The sequence below is a fragment of the Tenrec ecaudatus genome, chromosome 1 (genome assembly GCF_050624435.1).
Source record: "Tenrec ecaudatus isolate mTenEca1 chromosome 1, mTenEca1.hap1, whole genome shotgun sequence".
In the NCBI taxonomy this organism is placed as follows: Eukaryota; Metazoa; Chordata; class Mammalia; order Afrosoricida; family Tenrecidae; genus Tenrec; species Tenrec ecaudatus.
In genome coordinates, this window is record NC_134530.1 from 66,668,979 (window position 1) to 66,687,853 (window position 18,875).

At 38.7% G+C, this 18,875-nt stretch overlaps 1 protein-coding gene across 2 annotated transcripts in view; it reads right to left on the minus strand.

Annotated features, from left to right (window-relative positions):
• Positions 1-18,875, minus strand: part of FOXJ3 (forkhead box J3) — a 137,428-nt gene that overhangs the window by 10,783 nt on the left and 107,770 nt on the right. The window contains exons 6-9 of one of the 2 annotated variants that reach the window (XM_075554646.1): positions 14,540-14,641; positions 7,533-7,661; positions 3,856-4,030; positions 935-1,351 (exon numbers count right to left, since the gene is read on the minus strand). In XM_075554646.1, the coding sequence (XP_075410761.1) occupies positions 935-1,351; positions 3,856-4,030; positions 7,533-7,661; positions 14,540-14,641 (823 nt within the window). The remainder of the gene's footprint in view (positions 1-934; positions 1,352-3,855; positions 4,031-7,532; positions 7,662-14,539; positions 14,642-18,875) is intronic. The other variant, XM_075554654.1, reaches the window with a different exon arrangement.

Consider the following 18,875-nt stretch of genomic DNA (forward strand, 5'->3'; position numbering starts at 1 on the left):
AAGAAGCATCTTCAGAAAGGTTCATGAAAAGCTTTAGAGCTAAGTCACAATACAAAAACTGTAGGCATTCTCTTCAACTCACTTCCTTGCCTGAAACAATGTTTGAGTTTCAATTGGTTAATAAAAACTAAGGATGTCTTACCTTTAGAAACTGTGCATTCAAGATAAAAAACAACTCTCACCAGTGGCATGGCTGGGAAGTAGACAGGCAGGCAAGTGGTGCAAGTGTGGGCACCTCCGAGGGACCCATTCACCTTAAAATGTCTTTGTCCAGACACTCTTGGAGTTCTGCCAGGTCTGTGCCCAGGGTTGGTTAAGCACTCACTAGAAACCACCGTATCCTAGCTCAACAGTGATAGATGTACGTTATAAAGAATGTCACCTTCCTTGTAAATTACTAAACTGCGCTACTTGACAAGGACAAGCAAAGAAGGGAAGGGGGGTATTTGCTGAATAACTAAAGGCAAGAGAATAGTGCAGGCATCTCACAATTGTCACCGCACGTTGTGCCTCATGACAACACTTTAGAGCAGTGCATTTCAGCGCCATTTTTATAGATGAGAAAACAAGACTAAAGGAGGTAATTTGCCCTACGTCATAAATGCCAGTTAAGAATTCAAACCGATCTTTCTGGCATAAATTTACATTCTTTCGTCTATACCACACTGTATCTCAAGGCTGCTTTCCATTCTCCTTTCAAATGCTCGCAAAACCCCTCCAATGGATGAAAGAGAACCAAGACCTGAAAGGATTACTTAGTGAGTCCAAGTCAATCTATAGACAGAAAGAGAACTACAGGATTTTAGCCTGGAAACAAATGGAGTCAGACAAGACCAGTTTAAGTGCTAATGATCACATGAACTCCAAATTTAAAAGCCAAAAACAGATCCTAATTCACTGTTACGCAAACAAAAGCTATGAGACAAAAACTTACCAGAATTACAGGATACTTGTTGGGGGGGCTGGGGTGCCTGATGTGTTAACGTCTGGTGCTGATGGTTCGGATGGTGTTGCATGTGTTGGTGAGGGGATGGGTGCTGGGGGTGAGGGGACTGGAGCTGACTGTGTTGCTGTGGGTGTGGTGCTGGGTGCTGGGGACGCTGCGGATGCTGTACTAAGCCATGGGGTCGGTGGGACGGATGTGGAGGCGGCTGTGTGTGCATCTGTGGGTGGGACAGCGAGACTTGTGCAACTGAATTACTGCCCGCAGTACTGAGGCCACTGCCATGGCTGTTGGATAGACTACTTTGGTTGCTGTGTGGGTGAGAGCTCACTGTGCTGCTAGGAGAATGCTGATAGGAACAGGAAGTGTGGGACTGCTGGGAAGGTTCAGAAGGGATGTTCATCAAACCTAGAAACAGAAAGCGAGATCAAAATGCAGATTTCAGCTGCATTTTATGACAGACATTTGCAAAATTATACACAAAGCAAAGATATTACGTTGTCAGGAAGCCACTTTGGTTCAGTTCAACAAGTGTTTATGGACTGCCTGCCATACAATGGGCTCTGAGGTTACTGAGAAGAGTAAGAAACATCATACCCTAACTTACAGAAGCTCTTTGTCCACTTAAGAAAGACATTTAATGAGATTACAGACAACACTATCGATGCTAAGGTATAGAGAAAATTGCAGGATCAACTGTGCTTCTTGCTTGTTCAGTATAAAGAAACTGTACCTGAAAGTTTTGACACGATAGTAGCAGTGTCTGAGTAAGAGTATTGAAAGATGAATAAATACTTGGGGGAAGTCAGAAAAGGTGTTGGATCAAGCTCAGAATGGTGTTCTGTAGGCCTGAAGACCAAGGCTTTATCAGGAGAAGCGGGCTCAATCAAGTCCATCTAGTATTTCTGTTCTTTCTTTGTCTAACAAAAGTGGCCAGGATCTTTAGGATTAAGTAAAACAAAATAGTATCTCCACTGCTCCATTTCATTACTTTATGGAACATTCTTGAGACATGGAGTTTTAAGCATAAAGAGTGCACACTTTACAGCAGCAGAAAGTAGAAGACTTACGTCTCTGCACTGTTATTTACACAACATGTACCTTTAAAAAGTTACTGAATCTCTCTGAGCCACAATCAGCTCAATGATAAATGGGTATAATAATAGTACCTACTTCATAGAGTTGTTGTGAGGACTAAATGCCAAGGTGCAAGTGCAGGATGCAGGATGAGCTCAGTAAAAGTTAGCTGCTATGCTGCTGCTGCTGATGATGATTAGGCCAGAAGTGCCTAATGTTAAAAATAACGTATGTTTGGTTTGCAGGTAAATGCTCATTTTAATAAAGCTTAATGCAACATTTGCTTCTATGAAACTAGGCTATTTATCATATGGCCCATACACTATTTTGCTGAACCAAACACAGAAAACTTCATTAAATGCGGGATAGGAGAATCCCACATGATAATCCCTGTCAGTGCAAGGATCAAAGTTTTTAACAGAGATAAAATTATTCTGATATGTCACTAACAGTAAAATTGTATTTGAGTGTATTGTTTATATCACTGATAATCCTAATATCTTATCTCATAGGGAAAAAGGTCGATTGAACTCTTGTGTTGGCCCTGACAATCTGTCAATAAAATGCATACTTAGGGATATTGTAGCAAGATAAAAGAAAACAATAATTCAATGATTTCCATGAAAACCCTAGCATTTTACATTGAAACCCTGATAGGATCTATGAAAACATAGTTCATCTTATTATTCTTATTTTTTAAAGCGTCTCAGAAGCCCAATATGTAGGACTGATAAACACAAAGTTGCTTGTTTTCAAGCTGGGGCAAGAAGCCTGCTAGGTCTCCTCGTTAACCACACATGTCTCCCCACAGCAGTCCCCGAGCTGTACCAAAAGACAAGGGCTCTGTGAAGAACAATTTGAAAATCAGCTATTCAATCCAATTCTTTACAGTTCACATTTAAGGAAGATGAGAACCCAACAGGTAAAGTTAGCTTGTTTGATTTATGGTAGAGCCTGGATTGGAACCCAGAATTCCTATCAATACTTTTTATTATAATAGGATGAAATGGTCTTAGAAATTATTTACCATCATTGCTATTGCAAAGCTAGTTATTTCTGTTATGATCAACTACAGTTAGACTTAGAAAAGCCTTGTAAGATTTTTAAAATTTTTATTTTATAGATACCCAATTAAACACAAGTTTAGAGAAAATAGATAAGTCAAACGTGAACCATAAAAAGCCCTTTCCTTATACTAGATAGAGGTACAACTCTTCTATGTCCTCATATATAAAGTAAATACATATACACAATTTATAATATTAACTTCCATATATCTGGTGATATTAAGTATTAATGTGTAGATGCTATAAGAATAACAATTACAAAGCTGTACCATTCATTATAGTAGAAAGCTATAGGCAAGCTCTCTGAGTAAAGGTATAAACAGCTCATCTGCCAAGTAAAGTAACTAGAAAATACTTCAATAGTAGACTTTCCAACAACTATGAACTGGTGTTGTGTGTGATATTCTGATCCAATAACATGACTAAATCAGTAAAACAACAGCTAGTGGAATAAAAATATACCAGAGCAAACAATCTAGCATTTGGTTTGGATGCAATTAACATGCAGCCATGTTTCCCATGTGGCACAGGTGAAGGTCAGAATCCTGAAACACAATGTTCCCAGGTCACCACAGTTCATCGTAAGCAGGCAGTATGTAACAAATCTGCCATTCTTGTGTTGTGATATAAACATATACAGAGCACAACAGAAATACAAGAGGCTTACGTCAACACTGATTATGACAATGCTTTAACATTCAGGAAGTATACTAGCTACTCCGTAAAAATAATTACTAAGAGATGGTAACATTTCAATAGAAAGCTCACCTTGTTGACTAAGAGACTGCTCAAAGACTGACTTATAAAGACTCCGAAATGAGGCACTGAGATCTTCAAAATTGTACTCTGAGAAAAGTAGCTGCTTGTCTCGTTCCGGCAGGTTATACTGCGGCTGCTGCTGAGGAGTTAAGGACTGAGAAACTGGTTCTGGATGGTTGGTCACCTAACATGAAAAGGAAACACTATTGATTTAGCGGTTCTGTGTCAGAATTGCATCGTTACACAAAACATACAAGTGAAAACAGTGCGAAGAGTCAAGTCCAAAGGAAAAATGTCCTTGGTCTTTTTCCCCCACTGTTAAGTTTTGGTACACATGGAGGACAGAACACAAGAGATGAGTTGGGTCTGGAACTCTATTTCTCTAGAATCTTCATCTTGGTTCTACATAAACAATTAAATCTCAAATTTCACTATATGAGGTTTCAAAAAGTTCATAGAAATGTTCCATTGTCTTTTAATGCCGTTTCCACAAAAATGTTGAAGTCCCTTCATTCCATGGTGCTACTAACAATTTCCATTCATTTTTTCAAAGAAACTTAAATACTGTGAGTATTGAATCGGGTTGTGGGACAGTGCTCAACCAAAGCACCGTGAGTTTCAGTACACCAAACTCTTCATTGCTAGGAAAGTTTTTTTTAAGGGTGGGGGGTGGAGAGATATGGAATTGAAAAGAAATTTTTTAAATTAAAATGTTTTTTAAATAAGGAAATTCTAAGGAAGCAGAATAAACTATAGCCTTGACCTACATGGGAAGGCAAACACAAAAAATATATTTGAAATCTTTCAAAGTGGTATAACTAAAAGTTAATATAAGATTAGCTGTATTTAAGATTATATTTGATTAGTGCTTTGAAAGATTAAGGTATGAACAGGCATTGAAATGTATACAGCCATTCACAATGGTGCACGTAAGGCGTCTGCAATGACATGGAAAATGTGAACTTTTATAGGGAACAGCGCCACATGGCACCTGGGACCCACCTCAACATGGGCCATACAGACAAGGCGTAGTAACTAGCAGGCTAACCGAGGCTTTGACACAACACCTGTGTAACCCAGAACATGGGGGGTGGCAGGACGTTGTAAGAGGAACAAATTCTCATGGCTATTTCTCACCTAGGAACCCTGATGGTGTAGTGGCTACACAATGGGCTGCTAGCTGCAACGTCGGCAGTTCGAAACTACCAGCTGCTGTGCAGAAGCCCGAGGATTTCTACTAACTTAAAGGGTTAGTCTCAGAAACTCACAGGGGTAGTTCTACCATCCTAGAGGTTTGCTATGAGTTGGCAATGACTCGATGACATTGAGTTTTTGAGTTTCTCATGCACCTCCCAAACATGCAAGAGATGGCCACGGAGCAGTGTCTCATACATCTCTGAATCTCGCAGAAGGCAACTAGTTAGTGTTCGATGGGGAGACATCTGCCTCCTGGGTTCTACTGACACTTGAGACTTTCTACGTCTCCCCTAAGAATATAGCTGCAGGTTCTAAAACTGCTTCGATCCAGTCTGGAACTTGTTCTTTCAGTACAGAGTGAGCTACCTCTCATGAAAACCTGTCACCTGGTCCTCTGGGTTGGTGTCTTTCAGTGGGAAGTGGGGAGCTAATATGCTGATCTGACTTGGGCTGTTTGTGTAAATAATAAAATTATCTCAATCCATCTGGGCTGTGTCCTTACAGGTAGAATCTAAGGCTATGTGGCATGCCCAACCAGCAGCTGCTACCATGCTTGGCATTGGAAAAGCAGTTTATGACATCTCCAACTTTTAGTAGAGGTCTTTGGCCCGTCGACATTTATTGGGCATAATGAATATGCTTTCTTTAGCCCTCTCATCTAGCTGTATCGGTGCTTCCTTACTTTTTCCTTTTATTAGACTTTGGGGCACCATCCTGTTGAGTTCCTTGGTTTCTTTGGGTTAAGATTTTTTTTAAATGTTTACATTATTTTAAAAGCAACTTAGAATCATTAAACCTTTGCTTAGTTTGTTTAAATGCTCCAACTACTCTTTTTATTTCATGATTTTGTCATTACTGAGTGTTTTGATTATCTCTTGATAAACTAATTTTTTCCAGGAAGCACATATGAAAACAAGTAGGATATGTTCTAAGATCTGCACATAAAAGATTTTTTTCTCTGGCTTTCACAAATTAATGAAAAATTGGCTGAAAATATTTTAATTTCAAACCTATTTTCTCAAAACTGAATACAATCATCTGCAATTTTGTGTTATGGAAGAGAAGTCTGATTGATGGTTTTTTTTAATTGTAACATTTCTTCAATCAGAGTATTTTTCTTGGTGATTATCTTGGCAATTCTAAAATTTCCCATATTTCTAGACTGCCCACCCCAACACATTTTTCCTAAATTCAGTAATTCTTTAAATATACATTTCTTCTGAAAACTGCTTCTTTACCAATGATTGGGGTTTCTTCCACAGGAACACTTAAGAGTCTCAGTTCTGTACATCATCTTTCACATTTGGAAGGGGGGCGGGGTATCTACTTCTTATGCACTCTGAACAAATGGCTCCCTCCACTCCTCCAGTTACCAGCATTAATACCAGTTTTGTAGAATCAATGTTCTTTTTTCTTACACTCCCTATGAATTCTAATTCTGCTGAGTTTTTAATTCCTGGTGTTTTTATATGTCAAGGCCTTCCTTCTATATCTTTTGGCCCATGAAGCATTTTTCTATATACTCATCTTGGAACAGAATGATGATATCAAATTTAAACTGACTAACAGCACGTGTGGTTCTTGGGCTCGGTACTCTGTCCAGTGGAGAGAAGGATTCATTACCAGGAGGTTTCAAAAACGTATCAAGAAACCCAAGGGTAATGTTCCTATAATCGGGTAACAGAAGAAAGATGGAGCTCTCTACTCCCATAAAAAGTTACAGTTTAGAAACTCACAGGGGAAGTTCTACCCTGTCCTATAGGGTCACTATGAGTCGGCATCAACTCGATCACAGTGAACGAGAATAAGGTGACAAAATCAGCATGGAGCAAGAATAGTATACCATTATTCTCCAGACCAAAATTGAAGATAACAGGTAAGAATTGAATACCAATCTATCCTAACTTTGGAGTTTGCAGAATCGCCTTCTTTGATCTATGGCTAGAAAACAAGTTGACATTAACATCCTTTATGTTTTTTTTCCCCCAAGAACTTTAGAAATTCATCAATGTAGCTCTGTTAGATGGAAGTACAATTTTTTTCTATTCCAGTTACCATCATTTGAATACAAAAAAACTCATTGCCATTGAGTCAATGCTAACTCATAGCAACCCTACGAACTGCCCGTGAATTTCCAAGTCTAAAACTCTTTATGGGAATAAAAAACTCTATCTTTCTCTCACAAATCAATTAGTGGTTTCAAATTGCTGACCTTGCAGTTAACAGCCCAACGCATAACCAATAGATGGAGTAAAACAAATGAGCACACACGCCATAGCAAACCACATATTGGTATTTAACTTGATCAAAGTATTCAAAATACAAGGCAGAAATTTGCTTGTTAAGCGTTAATATATTTATCTATGTTAATGAGTGACAAGTGAGAAATACTATCTTTTCTTGTTATTTACTTTTTAATTGCATTTTATTTAGTTTTAAGCACAAAATGAGTATTTAACAATAAGCTAACTAACTCCACAAAGACTTACCGGTGTATAACTATGCACACTTCCAACACTGTTCAAATTAACAGATGCCAAACTCTGGTCTGAGAGACTGTTGTTAAGGCTACTGCGTGGGCTATCACTACCCTCCTGATCAGTGTTGTACAACGTTACCTAGAAGGAAAAGAAAAGTAGTACCAATTACAATGAGTATCTTTTCAGTATGGCTACAATGGCAGGAAGATAAACATGCTAGTGGCCTTTTCTGTCATGTGTATTCCCATCACTAATATTGTGTTCACCATGGAATAATTTTCTCACTTTCTCACTAAAGGAAATAAACTAGAGGTACATAAATTCAATTTACTAGCTGGTATATTTGGTCCATCAATACACAATGAATGGGAGATAAAGAAACTTTAGATTGCAAAATATTTCTACAATGCACACGTGTTTTTTCTCAGCCTTTAAGAAAAACAGGTGCATTTTTCAATTAGAATCCCAGGCTTAAAAAGGGGGATGAAACAAAAATTGAATTAGGTATTTTTATAGGTATCATAGTTTAGAATCTTGAAAACTGGAAACACATTTGTAAAATCCAAGTGCAATCTAATCTTCTAAAGTAACACACCAATATGTGAATCTATGTAGATGTGGAGTTACCTATCAAAGTATTAAGAATGGTCTTCAATTTTTACCACTGATCGTGTATTTTTACAATGTTTCAATCTGCTTATTTGTAAGCTGAATTAGTTTTTAATTAGAAACCAAAAAAAGGAGCTAAAAATTAGTCTAATTATCCTTCAAGGTTCTGTTCAGATACAACTAGCAACTTTCCTTTCTGCTCTCCTGCTTCACGAGAGCCGTTTGGCTTTGTGGTCTAGATAGCTTTCAACCCCGACTAGACTTTTAGCTCCTTGAATCCTCAGTAAGTAACCACACCCTTCACAGTGCTTTCTGCTCATTACCTAAGTATTTGCTCAATTTAGTAAGCAACTGAGCTATCTTTATGCTCCTCTGAGCAGAAAATGGGATTATACTCAATGCTTTTGCCAAATGACAGAATATGCAGAAAATTAAGCTATGTGAATCTATATTTAGGACAAAACCAAACTCACATTCACATCAGAGCAATTATGTATCTAAGAAATACGTAAGAGGGAAAAGAAAACTGAGATACAAAAACAATAAACATGGCAAGGATTTTTCCAGTAAACACAAGGGGGGCCTCAGAGAGTTCATGGGAAAATCCCATTCTTTTGCATGAATGTCATGAAGCCCCCTCATATTTCACATTAAACTTTGATAAAAATCACATTATTGATACCTAAAAGTAATTTCAAAACTATAAAGCAACACAATTTAAAAAATTGCAAACAACCATGGTTTTTCTTGACTGCTTATTGTTTCCTATTACTCAAATCAGAAATACTCTCCACAACCCTTGATAATCCCTTTTATTTGGAGGCAAAGAAACATTTTTATTAAAATAAACAGAATGAATAAAGTACAACAATTATTTATTACAAAGTAGGAATAGCTGTGTAATCACTCCCTAGATAAAAGTAAAAAAAAACAAAAACAGTTTTTAAACTTTGGTCTCAGAATACCTTTTACGGTCTTAAAAACTGAGGCAAGAAGAAATGTTTATGTTGATATGCCTATTAATTATTAGCACACTGAAAATTAAAACTGAAAAAATGTTATTACTTCATTTAAAGATAACATTTACAAGCCCAGTTATATGTTCATATAAAATTTTTCTAGTAAATAAAATCAGAAGAGTGGCATTGCTTTATATTTTGACCCATCTCGAGTGTGGCCTCACAGAAAACAGCCGGGCTCTCGTTTCTGCGCCAGCACTCAGCGTGCTGCAGCATGTGTCCGCACTGGGTCAACGGCCGCTCCGTGGCAGAAAGATGAGGTGGTCGGTATGGACGCCACTCAAGTAAATATTCGGAAAAGGAAGGACTAGTCTAATCCACTTTCCAAGTAATTATGTAGAGTCTTCTTTGATACTATACACACAGCACATCAAAAAAAGTCTTTTCCTATATTAGTGACAATGTGGAATCTGATTTTGCAAAGCATGCATTGGTTTTTGAGAAAATACTGAGTTATGTAGCTCTTCTAGATCTTGATATATTTCATTACACAAACTTTAAAAAAAAATCACAGCTGCTAACACTACCACAATCTTCGTAGAAAGTTGTTAAAGAAAAGCAACAGCAGGTCACTCTGATGCATACACACTTTTAAAAACTCTACTTACTGTTTCAAGTCCAAATCGGATCGCATGCAACAGAGTCAATTATCTAATAGTAACAGGCTCACTTGGTTCTTTTCAAGAAAACATCTTATTCTTTCAAGTAAAATCACTGCTCCATAAGCAAAGCAGCTAGTTCAGCTCCCGATTTATCAAGGAATATGTTTCCTTGAGGTAATCACTGTGTTCTAGTATGTAAAAGGGCTATATGCTTATGAACCCCCTACTTCAGCATACAAAAGATCGATACTTAAGGTTCACAACTTAATAAAATTATTTTTTCTGCTTCACCAAGAATATCTTAAGTAAATTAGCTTTTGAGTTTATTTTTGTTTTTAACTGAGGATATGTAGTAGTAAATATTATAGTCTGACTTCCTAGCTGGGTTCCATTGCCTTGATTTGTGCTAAGGTGTCAGCAATTTTACACACAATTCCTTCTGCTGTATCAGTACAAATGTAAAAATAATGGGAAAAAAGCAAATGGTATTCTAGTATTACTGTGAAAAATGTTGCCCTAATGGATTCCCTAAAAGGGTCCCTTGGTGAAGAGGTTCAATAGACCACACTCTGAGACGAGCGGGTAACGAGGGCTCTCTCTCATGCACTTTCCTAGGTCAGCCAGTCATTCCCCCTCCCAGTTCCAAGCTGCAGTCACCACTACATAAACACTTTCACTATCAATTAGTTAGCTCGTTTTTGAACTAAATACAAATAAAGTTATATCCTTTTGTCTTTAGTAAGCCATTTAAAGATTACATAAAGCTTTATTTTCTATTGTATTAATCTATCATTATTTCCTTTCCAAAAACTATTCATCTTATTCTTCCTTTTTGTCCAACGAATAACTTATTTTGTCGATTATATTTATGTCTTAGAACCATCTGGAATTAAATGTTGTACATAGAAAATGTTATTATTCCAGATAACAGATCCAGCACTATTTATTGAAAAGATAACTTTCCCACATTGTTCCATGGATCTGTTTATTATTTAGTTAATGGCATGTACTCTCCTCTCTCCTGTGCCAGCCACTCATCATCCAGTTCAGTATCCCAGTTTCCAGACTCAGTAACTGAGATTTAGTCCTTTTATTTAATGGTCATTTTGGATTCCCAACTGTATTTTAAGACTAGCTTTTTTGTTTCTTTTCTTTTTCAATTTTTAAGCATGCTCGGTTTGGGATTAGAATTCTACTGCATCTCTAGACAATTTGGGGGAAATGGCTTTTTAACAAGTCTTTCTCTTCATCAAACCACATACAATTTTTTATACCTTCATTGTTTTGTCTTAGTAATTTCTCCCCAATAGAGTTTGTAGAGTTCCCATCTTGTTTAATTTAAGGTACTTTGTGTATGTTTTTCAGTGTCCAAGAACAAGTGTTAGGCTGTTACTGGTTATTCTATCATACCTGGAAACAGAAGTCTAATAACTCAAGTTTCTTCAACCCCCTATTCGTTTGATCATGAAGTCCAAGCATTACCCCCTAAGTATTTCTTAAGCACCTCCACTATCTACACAAGAGGACTTCAAAAAGTTCACAGAAATATTCCACTATCATACTTGGGTCCTTGGTATCTGTCAACTGAGCTATACAAAAAGTACTATTAGAAATTCCGGGGGGGGGGGGGACAATTAAAAAAAAAAGAAATTCCTGATTTCAATCCTTTCACTTCTCCACTCTAGCTGTACATTGTTAGGAGTGATTTTTTTTTTCTAAGTACAGGTTGCTGGACCTTATCCATCTAAAACAGACTGTCTGCTATGATTGGCCTGCAATGGAATCATACAATTCCTACCACCATCAGACACACAGACAGACCAGTAAACAGACATATAGGGTGACAAGTACAGCTCTCTAGGTAATTCTGATGGAGTCATTTCATGTATGGACTGGTGTTTGGGAAGAATCATTACTTCAGATGCAAATTTCCTTTCTAAATTAAAAATATGATTATGTCACTATCCTGATTACATTTTCTCCTCTATGTGTTTTTTAACAAAGTAGCAGATCTTATTGGACTAGTAAATGGATAGGTATATTTATGTGAATGCAAAAGTGAAAGAGACATAAAGCAAGTTTAGTGAAAGAGCAAGAAAGGGCAAAAAGTTTAAGGAAAAGGCAAGAAGACTGAAAGAGCGTGTGACGATGTGTGTATGAGGTTTATGATTTCAAGGTGCTTATGGTCTAGAAGGAGAGGAAATTAGATGTCCAAACATAATCAATGAACTTTCAAAAGTCTTTTTAGGGTTTTAAGATATGAGATCAATAAACTGTCCTGTAAACAAGATGCATTTATACCTTACTAGATGTCTACTGTGCTGGCAGGGTCAAGAATGTGAGTGAATGAATATAAACTCTGATAGGCATGGTTCTGCTGTCAATGAATACAACGGAAAGTTTTGCCCTATTACCAAGTTCCCTTGTTTTGGTAAATAGTGTCCAATTACTTAAGGGTTTAATTTGTACATCAATAATTTGTGTATAGTGGTTCATAGTTGGTCTCACCTGTATAATTTCTTTTTCTGAACTGAGTTTCAAATTTTATACTGAAATAGAATTACCCTTATGCCCCAAGGAGAGGACTGATAATATTCTCTAACATAAAATGACAATGATGGCTCTAAGGTGAATCAGAGACATATACAAATCATAGATAAATGAATGGTTTGGGGCTCACCCTAATTCTAGTCCCAATCTAACAATTAATTCTTTTGACATGGCCCTGCTTGATGCTTGACCTCATGAAGAGATCACAGATGTGGGTACTCTAGCAAAGGGTGATGAAGAAACTAGATGGTGCCCAACTATCAGAAAGAATAGCGTCTGGGATCTTTAATGGGTTGAGTTCAAACAAGCAGTCATCTAAGCGAGGAATCAATTAAGCTCACATGGAAGAAGCTTGTGTGATTCAGGAATATAAATAATATAATCAAAATCCATAGGGGGGAATGGTATCTGAGTTTAAATTGTGAACACCTGCTTTTCAAAAGGCTCTGATGCCCAAAATCCATATGTAGGGTATGCACATAGATAAGCCTCAGAATGAATCCCCTCTGACCTTAGTCAAGGGATGTGAACAGCCTTGTTATCAGACTAGAGCACTGTAAAGTCAATTATGGCAGATATAGTTAGGTTAAAATGTAATATCATTTGATCTCCCTTTTGTCTCATGTTAAAACTGTTTGGCTTTTTAAAGAAAAAGTAAAGGAGCACTATGGATTAAGCCTCTGGTGACTCCTCTTTGATCATACATGGGGTACCCAATAAAAACCAGAATATTTTTGGTCATAGCTATGTATGTAAATTTTTTTTCAAAACAACCTTATCCTTCAAAGTGCTCTCCATTATACTTAATACATTTGTCAAATCTGCAATTCCATTCTTGAAGACATTTTTCAAACTTGTATGTTTGGATGGCTGACAGTATCTCCCTTTTTTCTTCACCTCTTCTATGTCCTCAAATCGCTGTCCTTTCATGTCCCTCTTCGTTTGTAGAAACAAAAAGAAGTCGCACCAAGCAAGGTCAGATGAGTAAAGTGTGTGGGGCAAGAGAGGCGTGCTGTTTTGTGCCCCAAAACACGGGCACTGAGATGGCTGCGTGAGCAGGTGCATTGTTATGGTGGCAAACCCAGTGCCCCGTCTGCCTCAAATCAGGTCTTTTATGTCATACAGTTATGCAGCCTTTTCCGAACCTCTAAATAAAAAGCTTGATTAACAGTCTAACCTGGTGGAAAGAACTCCAAATGCACTACGAGTCGACATTTTAGTCCATTCAGAAAGTTGATGGATCCAGAATGAGGTTTGTCCTCAATCAACACTTCACCTTTTCCCCTTAGCAGAGTCCTTATAAGCTGTGTTCATCACAATGGTTTCTTCGGCATTTTACCTAGCAGTAAACAAAATTTCACAGCCGCACGTTGTTCTCTTAATCAGCCATAACTAAAAACGAGGTTCAAACGAAATTGCTTCTATGAAAAAATCCAGTTACCCCCCCAAAAAAAACCCTGCCCAGGCAACATCACTGGGTGCAGAGTTGCCTGATGCTCGCCTAGCAGAAAAAAATGCCTACTACAAAAGCTAACTCCACCCAGTGCAATTCGTTTTTGGGGGGAGAACTTCCTCACAGACCAGGGATGTGAGTAGCCATGCTATCCCAGCAGAGTGCATTGAAAAGCAGATTGTTGCCGATGCATTGAGGTTAAAATGTACACTTTATCATTTGGTCTTCCTTTTGACCCACTTTTATATCTGTTGTAGTTTGTTTTAATGTTATTTCTTTTCCATTGTGTTTTTTCTCAGTTTTATTTTGTTGCTGTTGTAAGTCTTCTTGCTGCTTCTTTAGTATGGTTTTCTATATATGAAATCCAGAATAGGTAAATCTATACAGACAATAACTGGTTTCTTGGGGGTATGGCAGGAGAGGTTGGAAGAAAATGTGGAGCTAATAACAAGGAGTAAAGAAAGAAGCAAGTATTCTAAAAGTGTGGGAATGATTGTACAACTCTTCTTGATATGACTGAACTATTGAATTGTATACTATATGGAGTATGTGCCAATAAAATTGATTTGTATTTTTTAAAGAATTTGAATATAAAATTTCTCATTAAGTACTTTATGATTTCTCCTAATTTGTAACATATCTAAAAACATTACGGATTCAGCTTTCAGTCTAAAGTATATCACCTTTAAACTCAATCATATAGAGAACTCTATTCTTATGTTGAATGCAAATTAAATGCATTACTCAATAACATTTTCAAAATCATTTAAAAAATGAAATTACTTTGTTAGTCACAGTGTTGATTGCCAGAGTTGGAGAGGCACTTCCCGAAATAATACACTCCATTCCCAAAGAATCTGAATCTATGCTATATGGAGTTGAGGCCTAAAATACAAGAACAAAATGAAAAATTATTAACTCATATATCCAGCAAATTTAACATAGTTTGAAGGATTTTAGCAAGTTCATCAACATCCAGTTCTGTGCGTTAAGTGACAAGTTAACAAAAACTGATACACTCTTGTAGTGGCAACAATCAATGGTCCCTTAATATACATTCTCTCCTCTCTTTCTGTAATGGAACTCTACATTGATTAAAAGTCATCCAGCTAGAAATTACCTTTTCTAGACTCATCTATGCTAGTTATAACCACGTAACTAAAGTGTTGCCCCAGAATGAGCAGTAGATATGAGGTGCGGCCAGTTAAAGTTCACCAAAGCCCCACTGTCAGGAATGAACTGGGGAGAAGAGATAGCCACCAAGGAGAGAAAGGAGAATTAAATTTGGGAGAATACAAAAGGAGACCCTCTAATTCTGCACATGAACCTCAAATTCTGCACTGTAAGTCTTCACACTAACCCCAGCAGAAAACAAAAGGCTCAAAGTATTGAAATTGGAACTACTGCCTAGAAAAGGCAAACACAGCTTGTAGTTTGAGTCTTAAGAGCCAAAACATTAACATTCTTCAGAAAATTTTAACAGAACTAGGACCTATCTAATGGAATATCCACAATGTTACAATAGAAGTCAAACTTACTTGATATACAAATAACAGAAAGTTGTAATCCATTTTAAAAAGAAAAGGTAATCTGTAGGTCCCCACTCAAAGATTTAGATGTTAGAATTATGAGGCAAAGACTTTACAGTAGCTATCAGAATTATTGTGCAATAAAATAAAATAAAAACCTGAATTCAAGCATAACTGAAAATTTTAGTCAAGACATAAAAAATATTTTAAAAGAACAAAATCAAAATTTTAGAATGGAAAAATTCCTGGGGGAAAATATTACTGGATAGGCTTAATATTAAAATGAAGATCAAAAGAGGAAGAAAAAGAGAGAAAGGTAAGGGGAAAAATATGAGGATATGATGATTGAAAATCTTGGAAATTTAGTGAAAGACAAAGAATCAAAATCTCAGTGAACACCAAGCAGGATACATTCAAAACCCAAAGAAACAGTTTTAAGCTGAAAAGAAATTACACCAAAAAGGAAACCTGGACCTCGAGGAATGAATTAAGACAGACATGGTAAAAATCTGGGTAAGTGTAAAAGACCACTTTTCATCTGAGGTCTTAAAAATTATATGATTCTTTAAAGGAAAAGTTAAAACTCTGTGTTGTGCAATTTTAATATATATGGACATTCTAGGGAATGGTGGGATGGGGAAAGGGGTCTATAAGGTTAGAAGATTTCTACTTTTAGGAGGTAATCAAATATTGACTCACAAAAGACCACAAGAAAGGTATGGCACAGTGGTTAAAATGCTCATCTACTGACCAAACGGTCAATGTTCAAACCCACCAGCTGCTTCACAGAATGAGATGGCAGCCTGCTGCCATAAAGATTTTAACATTGGAGGGGTGTGTGTGTGTGTGTGTGTAAATGAAATTGCTAATGACACATCAGACAAAGGCCTTATTAACTCAAGAGGTAGGCAAAGAACCTGAGCAGGAGTTTCTCAAGAGCAGAAATCCAAATGGCCAATAAATATATGAGAGAATGTTCCACATTTCTAGCCCTAAGAGAAATGCAAAAAGTTTCAGAGGGGCAGAAATCTGAATGGCCAACAAACATATGAGAAAATGTTCCCGATCTTTAACCATAAGAGAAATGCAAATTAAAACAACAATGAGGTACCACCTGACACCCTCAAAGGTAGCCCAATTCAAAAAATCGGAAAGCAACAAGTGTTGGAGGGGCTGTGGGGAGACAGGAACTCTCATCCACTGCTGGTGGGACTGTAAGTACGTACAGCCACTATGGAAATCAATCTGGCGATATCTAAAACAGATGGAAATCGAGTTACCATATGACCCAGCAATACCCCTACTGGGCATATAGCCAGAAGAGGCAAGAAACAAACCAAGACCAGACATCTGTGCTCCAATGTTCATTGCGGCACAGTTCACAACTGCAAGGAGTTGGAAGCAACCCAGATTTCCATCAACTGATGATTGGATTAAAAAACTGTGGTATATACATACAATGGAGTACTACGCATCACTAAAAAGCAGTGATGAACTTATGAGGCACATAGCAGCATGGGAAGAACTGGAGGAAATCATGCTACACGAAGTAAGTCAGGCACAAAAGGATAAGTACAACATGAGCCCGCTGAGGTAAGAATTAAAAAATATTTCAAAAAGCAAAAGTGGCATAGGGGTAAAAGCTACTGTATACAAACATTTTTGAGGTGAAGACTGTGTAGTATGGCAGAGACCAGACCAAAACCAGGGATGCACATGGTAGACAATGGTGGAGGAGGGGGAGGAAGGAAAACAAAAGGATGAATATAAGGAAGAAAAGGGAAGTGGGGGCATGGGGCACTAATCCACCCAAGGGGAGGGTATTGTTTATATCTCCACAGGGAAAGTGGGACCAGACTTCAACCCAGTGCCGCAAGGTGTGAATGCAATATCCCGGCGTGGAGTAGGGAACCAGTGGAGAGGTCTGGGAGGTTGGCCCCAGCACCAAAAATTAAGTGGATTCCTGCCCCTCCCCCAAAAAGAATTTGTTTCAAAGGATGACATTGATTCTGCAGCTCCGGGAGATGGACATATCTGATCAGAGCACACGGGAGCAGATGAAGGGGCAGGAGGAGAGAGTGGAAACACAGCCTGGCCCACCAGGCCGTGATGATGATGTTCCTGAGTAGAGCAGCCAGTCCACAGAGAGAACAACATGGCTGGCCCCACTATGAGACATGATGCCCCTCAGTGACTAAGGGCGATACAGGGGACAGCACCGGAGACACAGTGTGGGAATTGCACCTGACCTGATCCCACCACACCGAGGCAAAGCACTGGGGGAGTGCAGCGGAACAGCAAGGGAATGGAGTGGCAAGGTCCCCAGGGAATGCTGAAAGTGGACTTTGGGGCCAGGGCGTGTTGTTTGCTTTCCAGATGGGACAGACCAGCTCTATACCGATACCTTTAGAGGTTCCCGAGCTGCCGGATAGAGATTTGGAAGTCTGCTCCTGCCAGCAGGCGTCTCTGAAGGCCGGGGTGCCACGCCATGCAGTGGCCCTCATAGCTGTAATCTGGAAAGCAGTCAGACTAGAAATGTCGTGACTGGTCTCTGACTCCTCCCTTGGGCGGGGGCACCTGCCTGAGGCCTCAGATTCACGACAAGCCAGATGTGGGCGCTGAATCTGCGATTACCCAACCTCGAGGCATCGAGCTCTTGGTAATCTTCGTGTTGTTTGCTTTCCGGATGGGACAGGCCAGCTCGATACCGAGACCCAGGGATTGCCCCCTCGAATGCATCCTGTTCAATTGGGAAAGTGGTGGGAGATGCCGTATATTAGAGCATTTTTCCTTTTAAGGAGAAATAGGGATCTCTATGCCCAGTGCACCCAGGACCCCCTGAGGGACCCTGGACCAGAGGGAAACTGTTGCTTCAACCCTGAAGCAGCCCAGAGTATTCTACCTGTAGTAGAGGCAGCGGGGGAGCTTGGTCCCCAAGCAATTTACAAACCTTTCACCCCAATTGAACTCAAGCAAATTAAAAGTGACTTAGGCAGTTACTCTAACAAACCCAAACAGTACATAGGACACTTCCAGCACCTCACCCTACCCTATAATTTAACCTGGAAAGATGTCATGATCATACTAGGACAGACCATGACGGATTTCGAGAAAGAGTGTGTGCTCCAAGGTGCTAGAAAGTTTGCAGAGGAGTTACATGTGATGAATGAAAAATAACCTGTAGGGGAAAAAAAAAAAAGAAAAATAACCTGTAGGGGAAACTGCTGTACCCTTCACAGACCCTGCGTGGAGTCACAGTGAGCCTCAGCACAAATTGGCACGGGAACATTTCCTGATATGCATCACGGGTGGACTAAAGTCAGGCAGGCAAAAGGCCATTAATTATGCCAAGGTGACAGTGATTCACCAGGGACCTACCGAGTCTCCTGCAAGCTTCTTAGAGAGGCTAAAGGAAGCCCTAAAGAATCATACTGCTGTAGATACTGATTCCTATGAGGGGCAAGTCTTGCTCAAGGACAAATTCCTCACACAGGCTGCACAGGACATTCCCAAGAAAGTACAAAAACTAGTGCAACGGCATGAAGGAGCTAACCTGGAGGAGATGGTTGCTTGTGCCAACACGGCTTTTT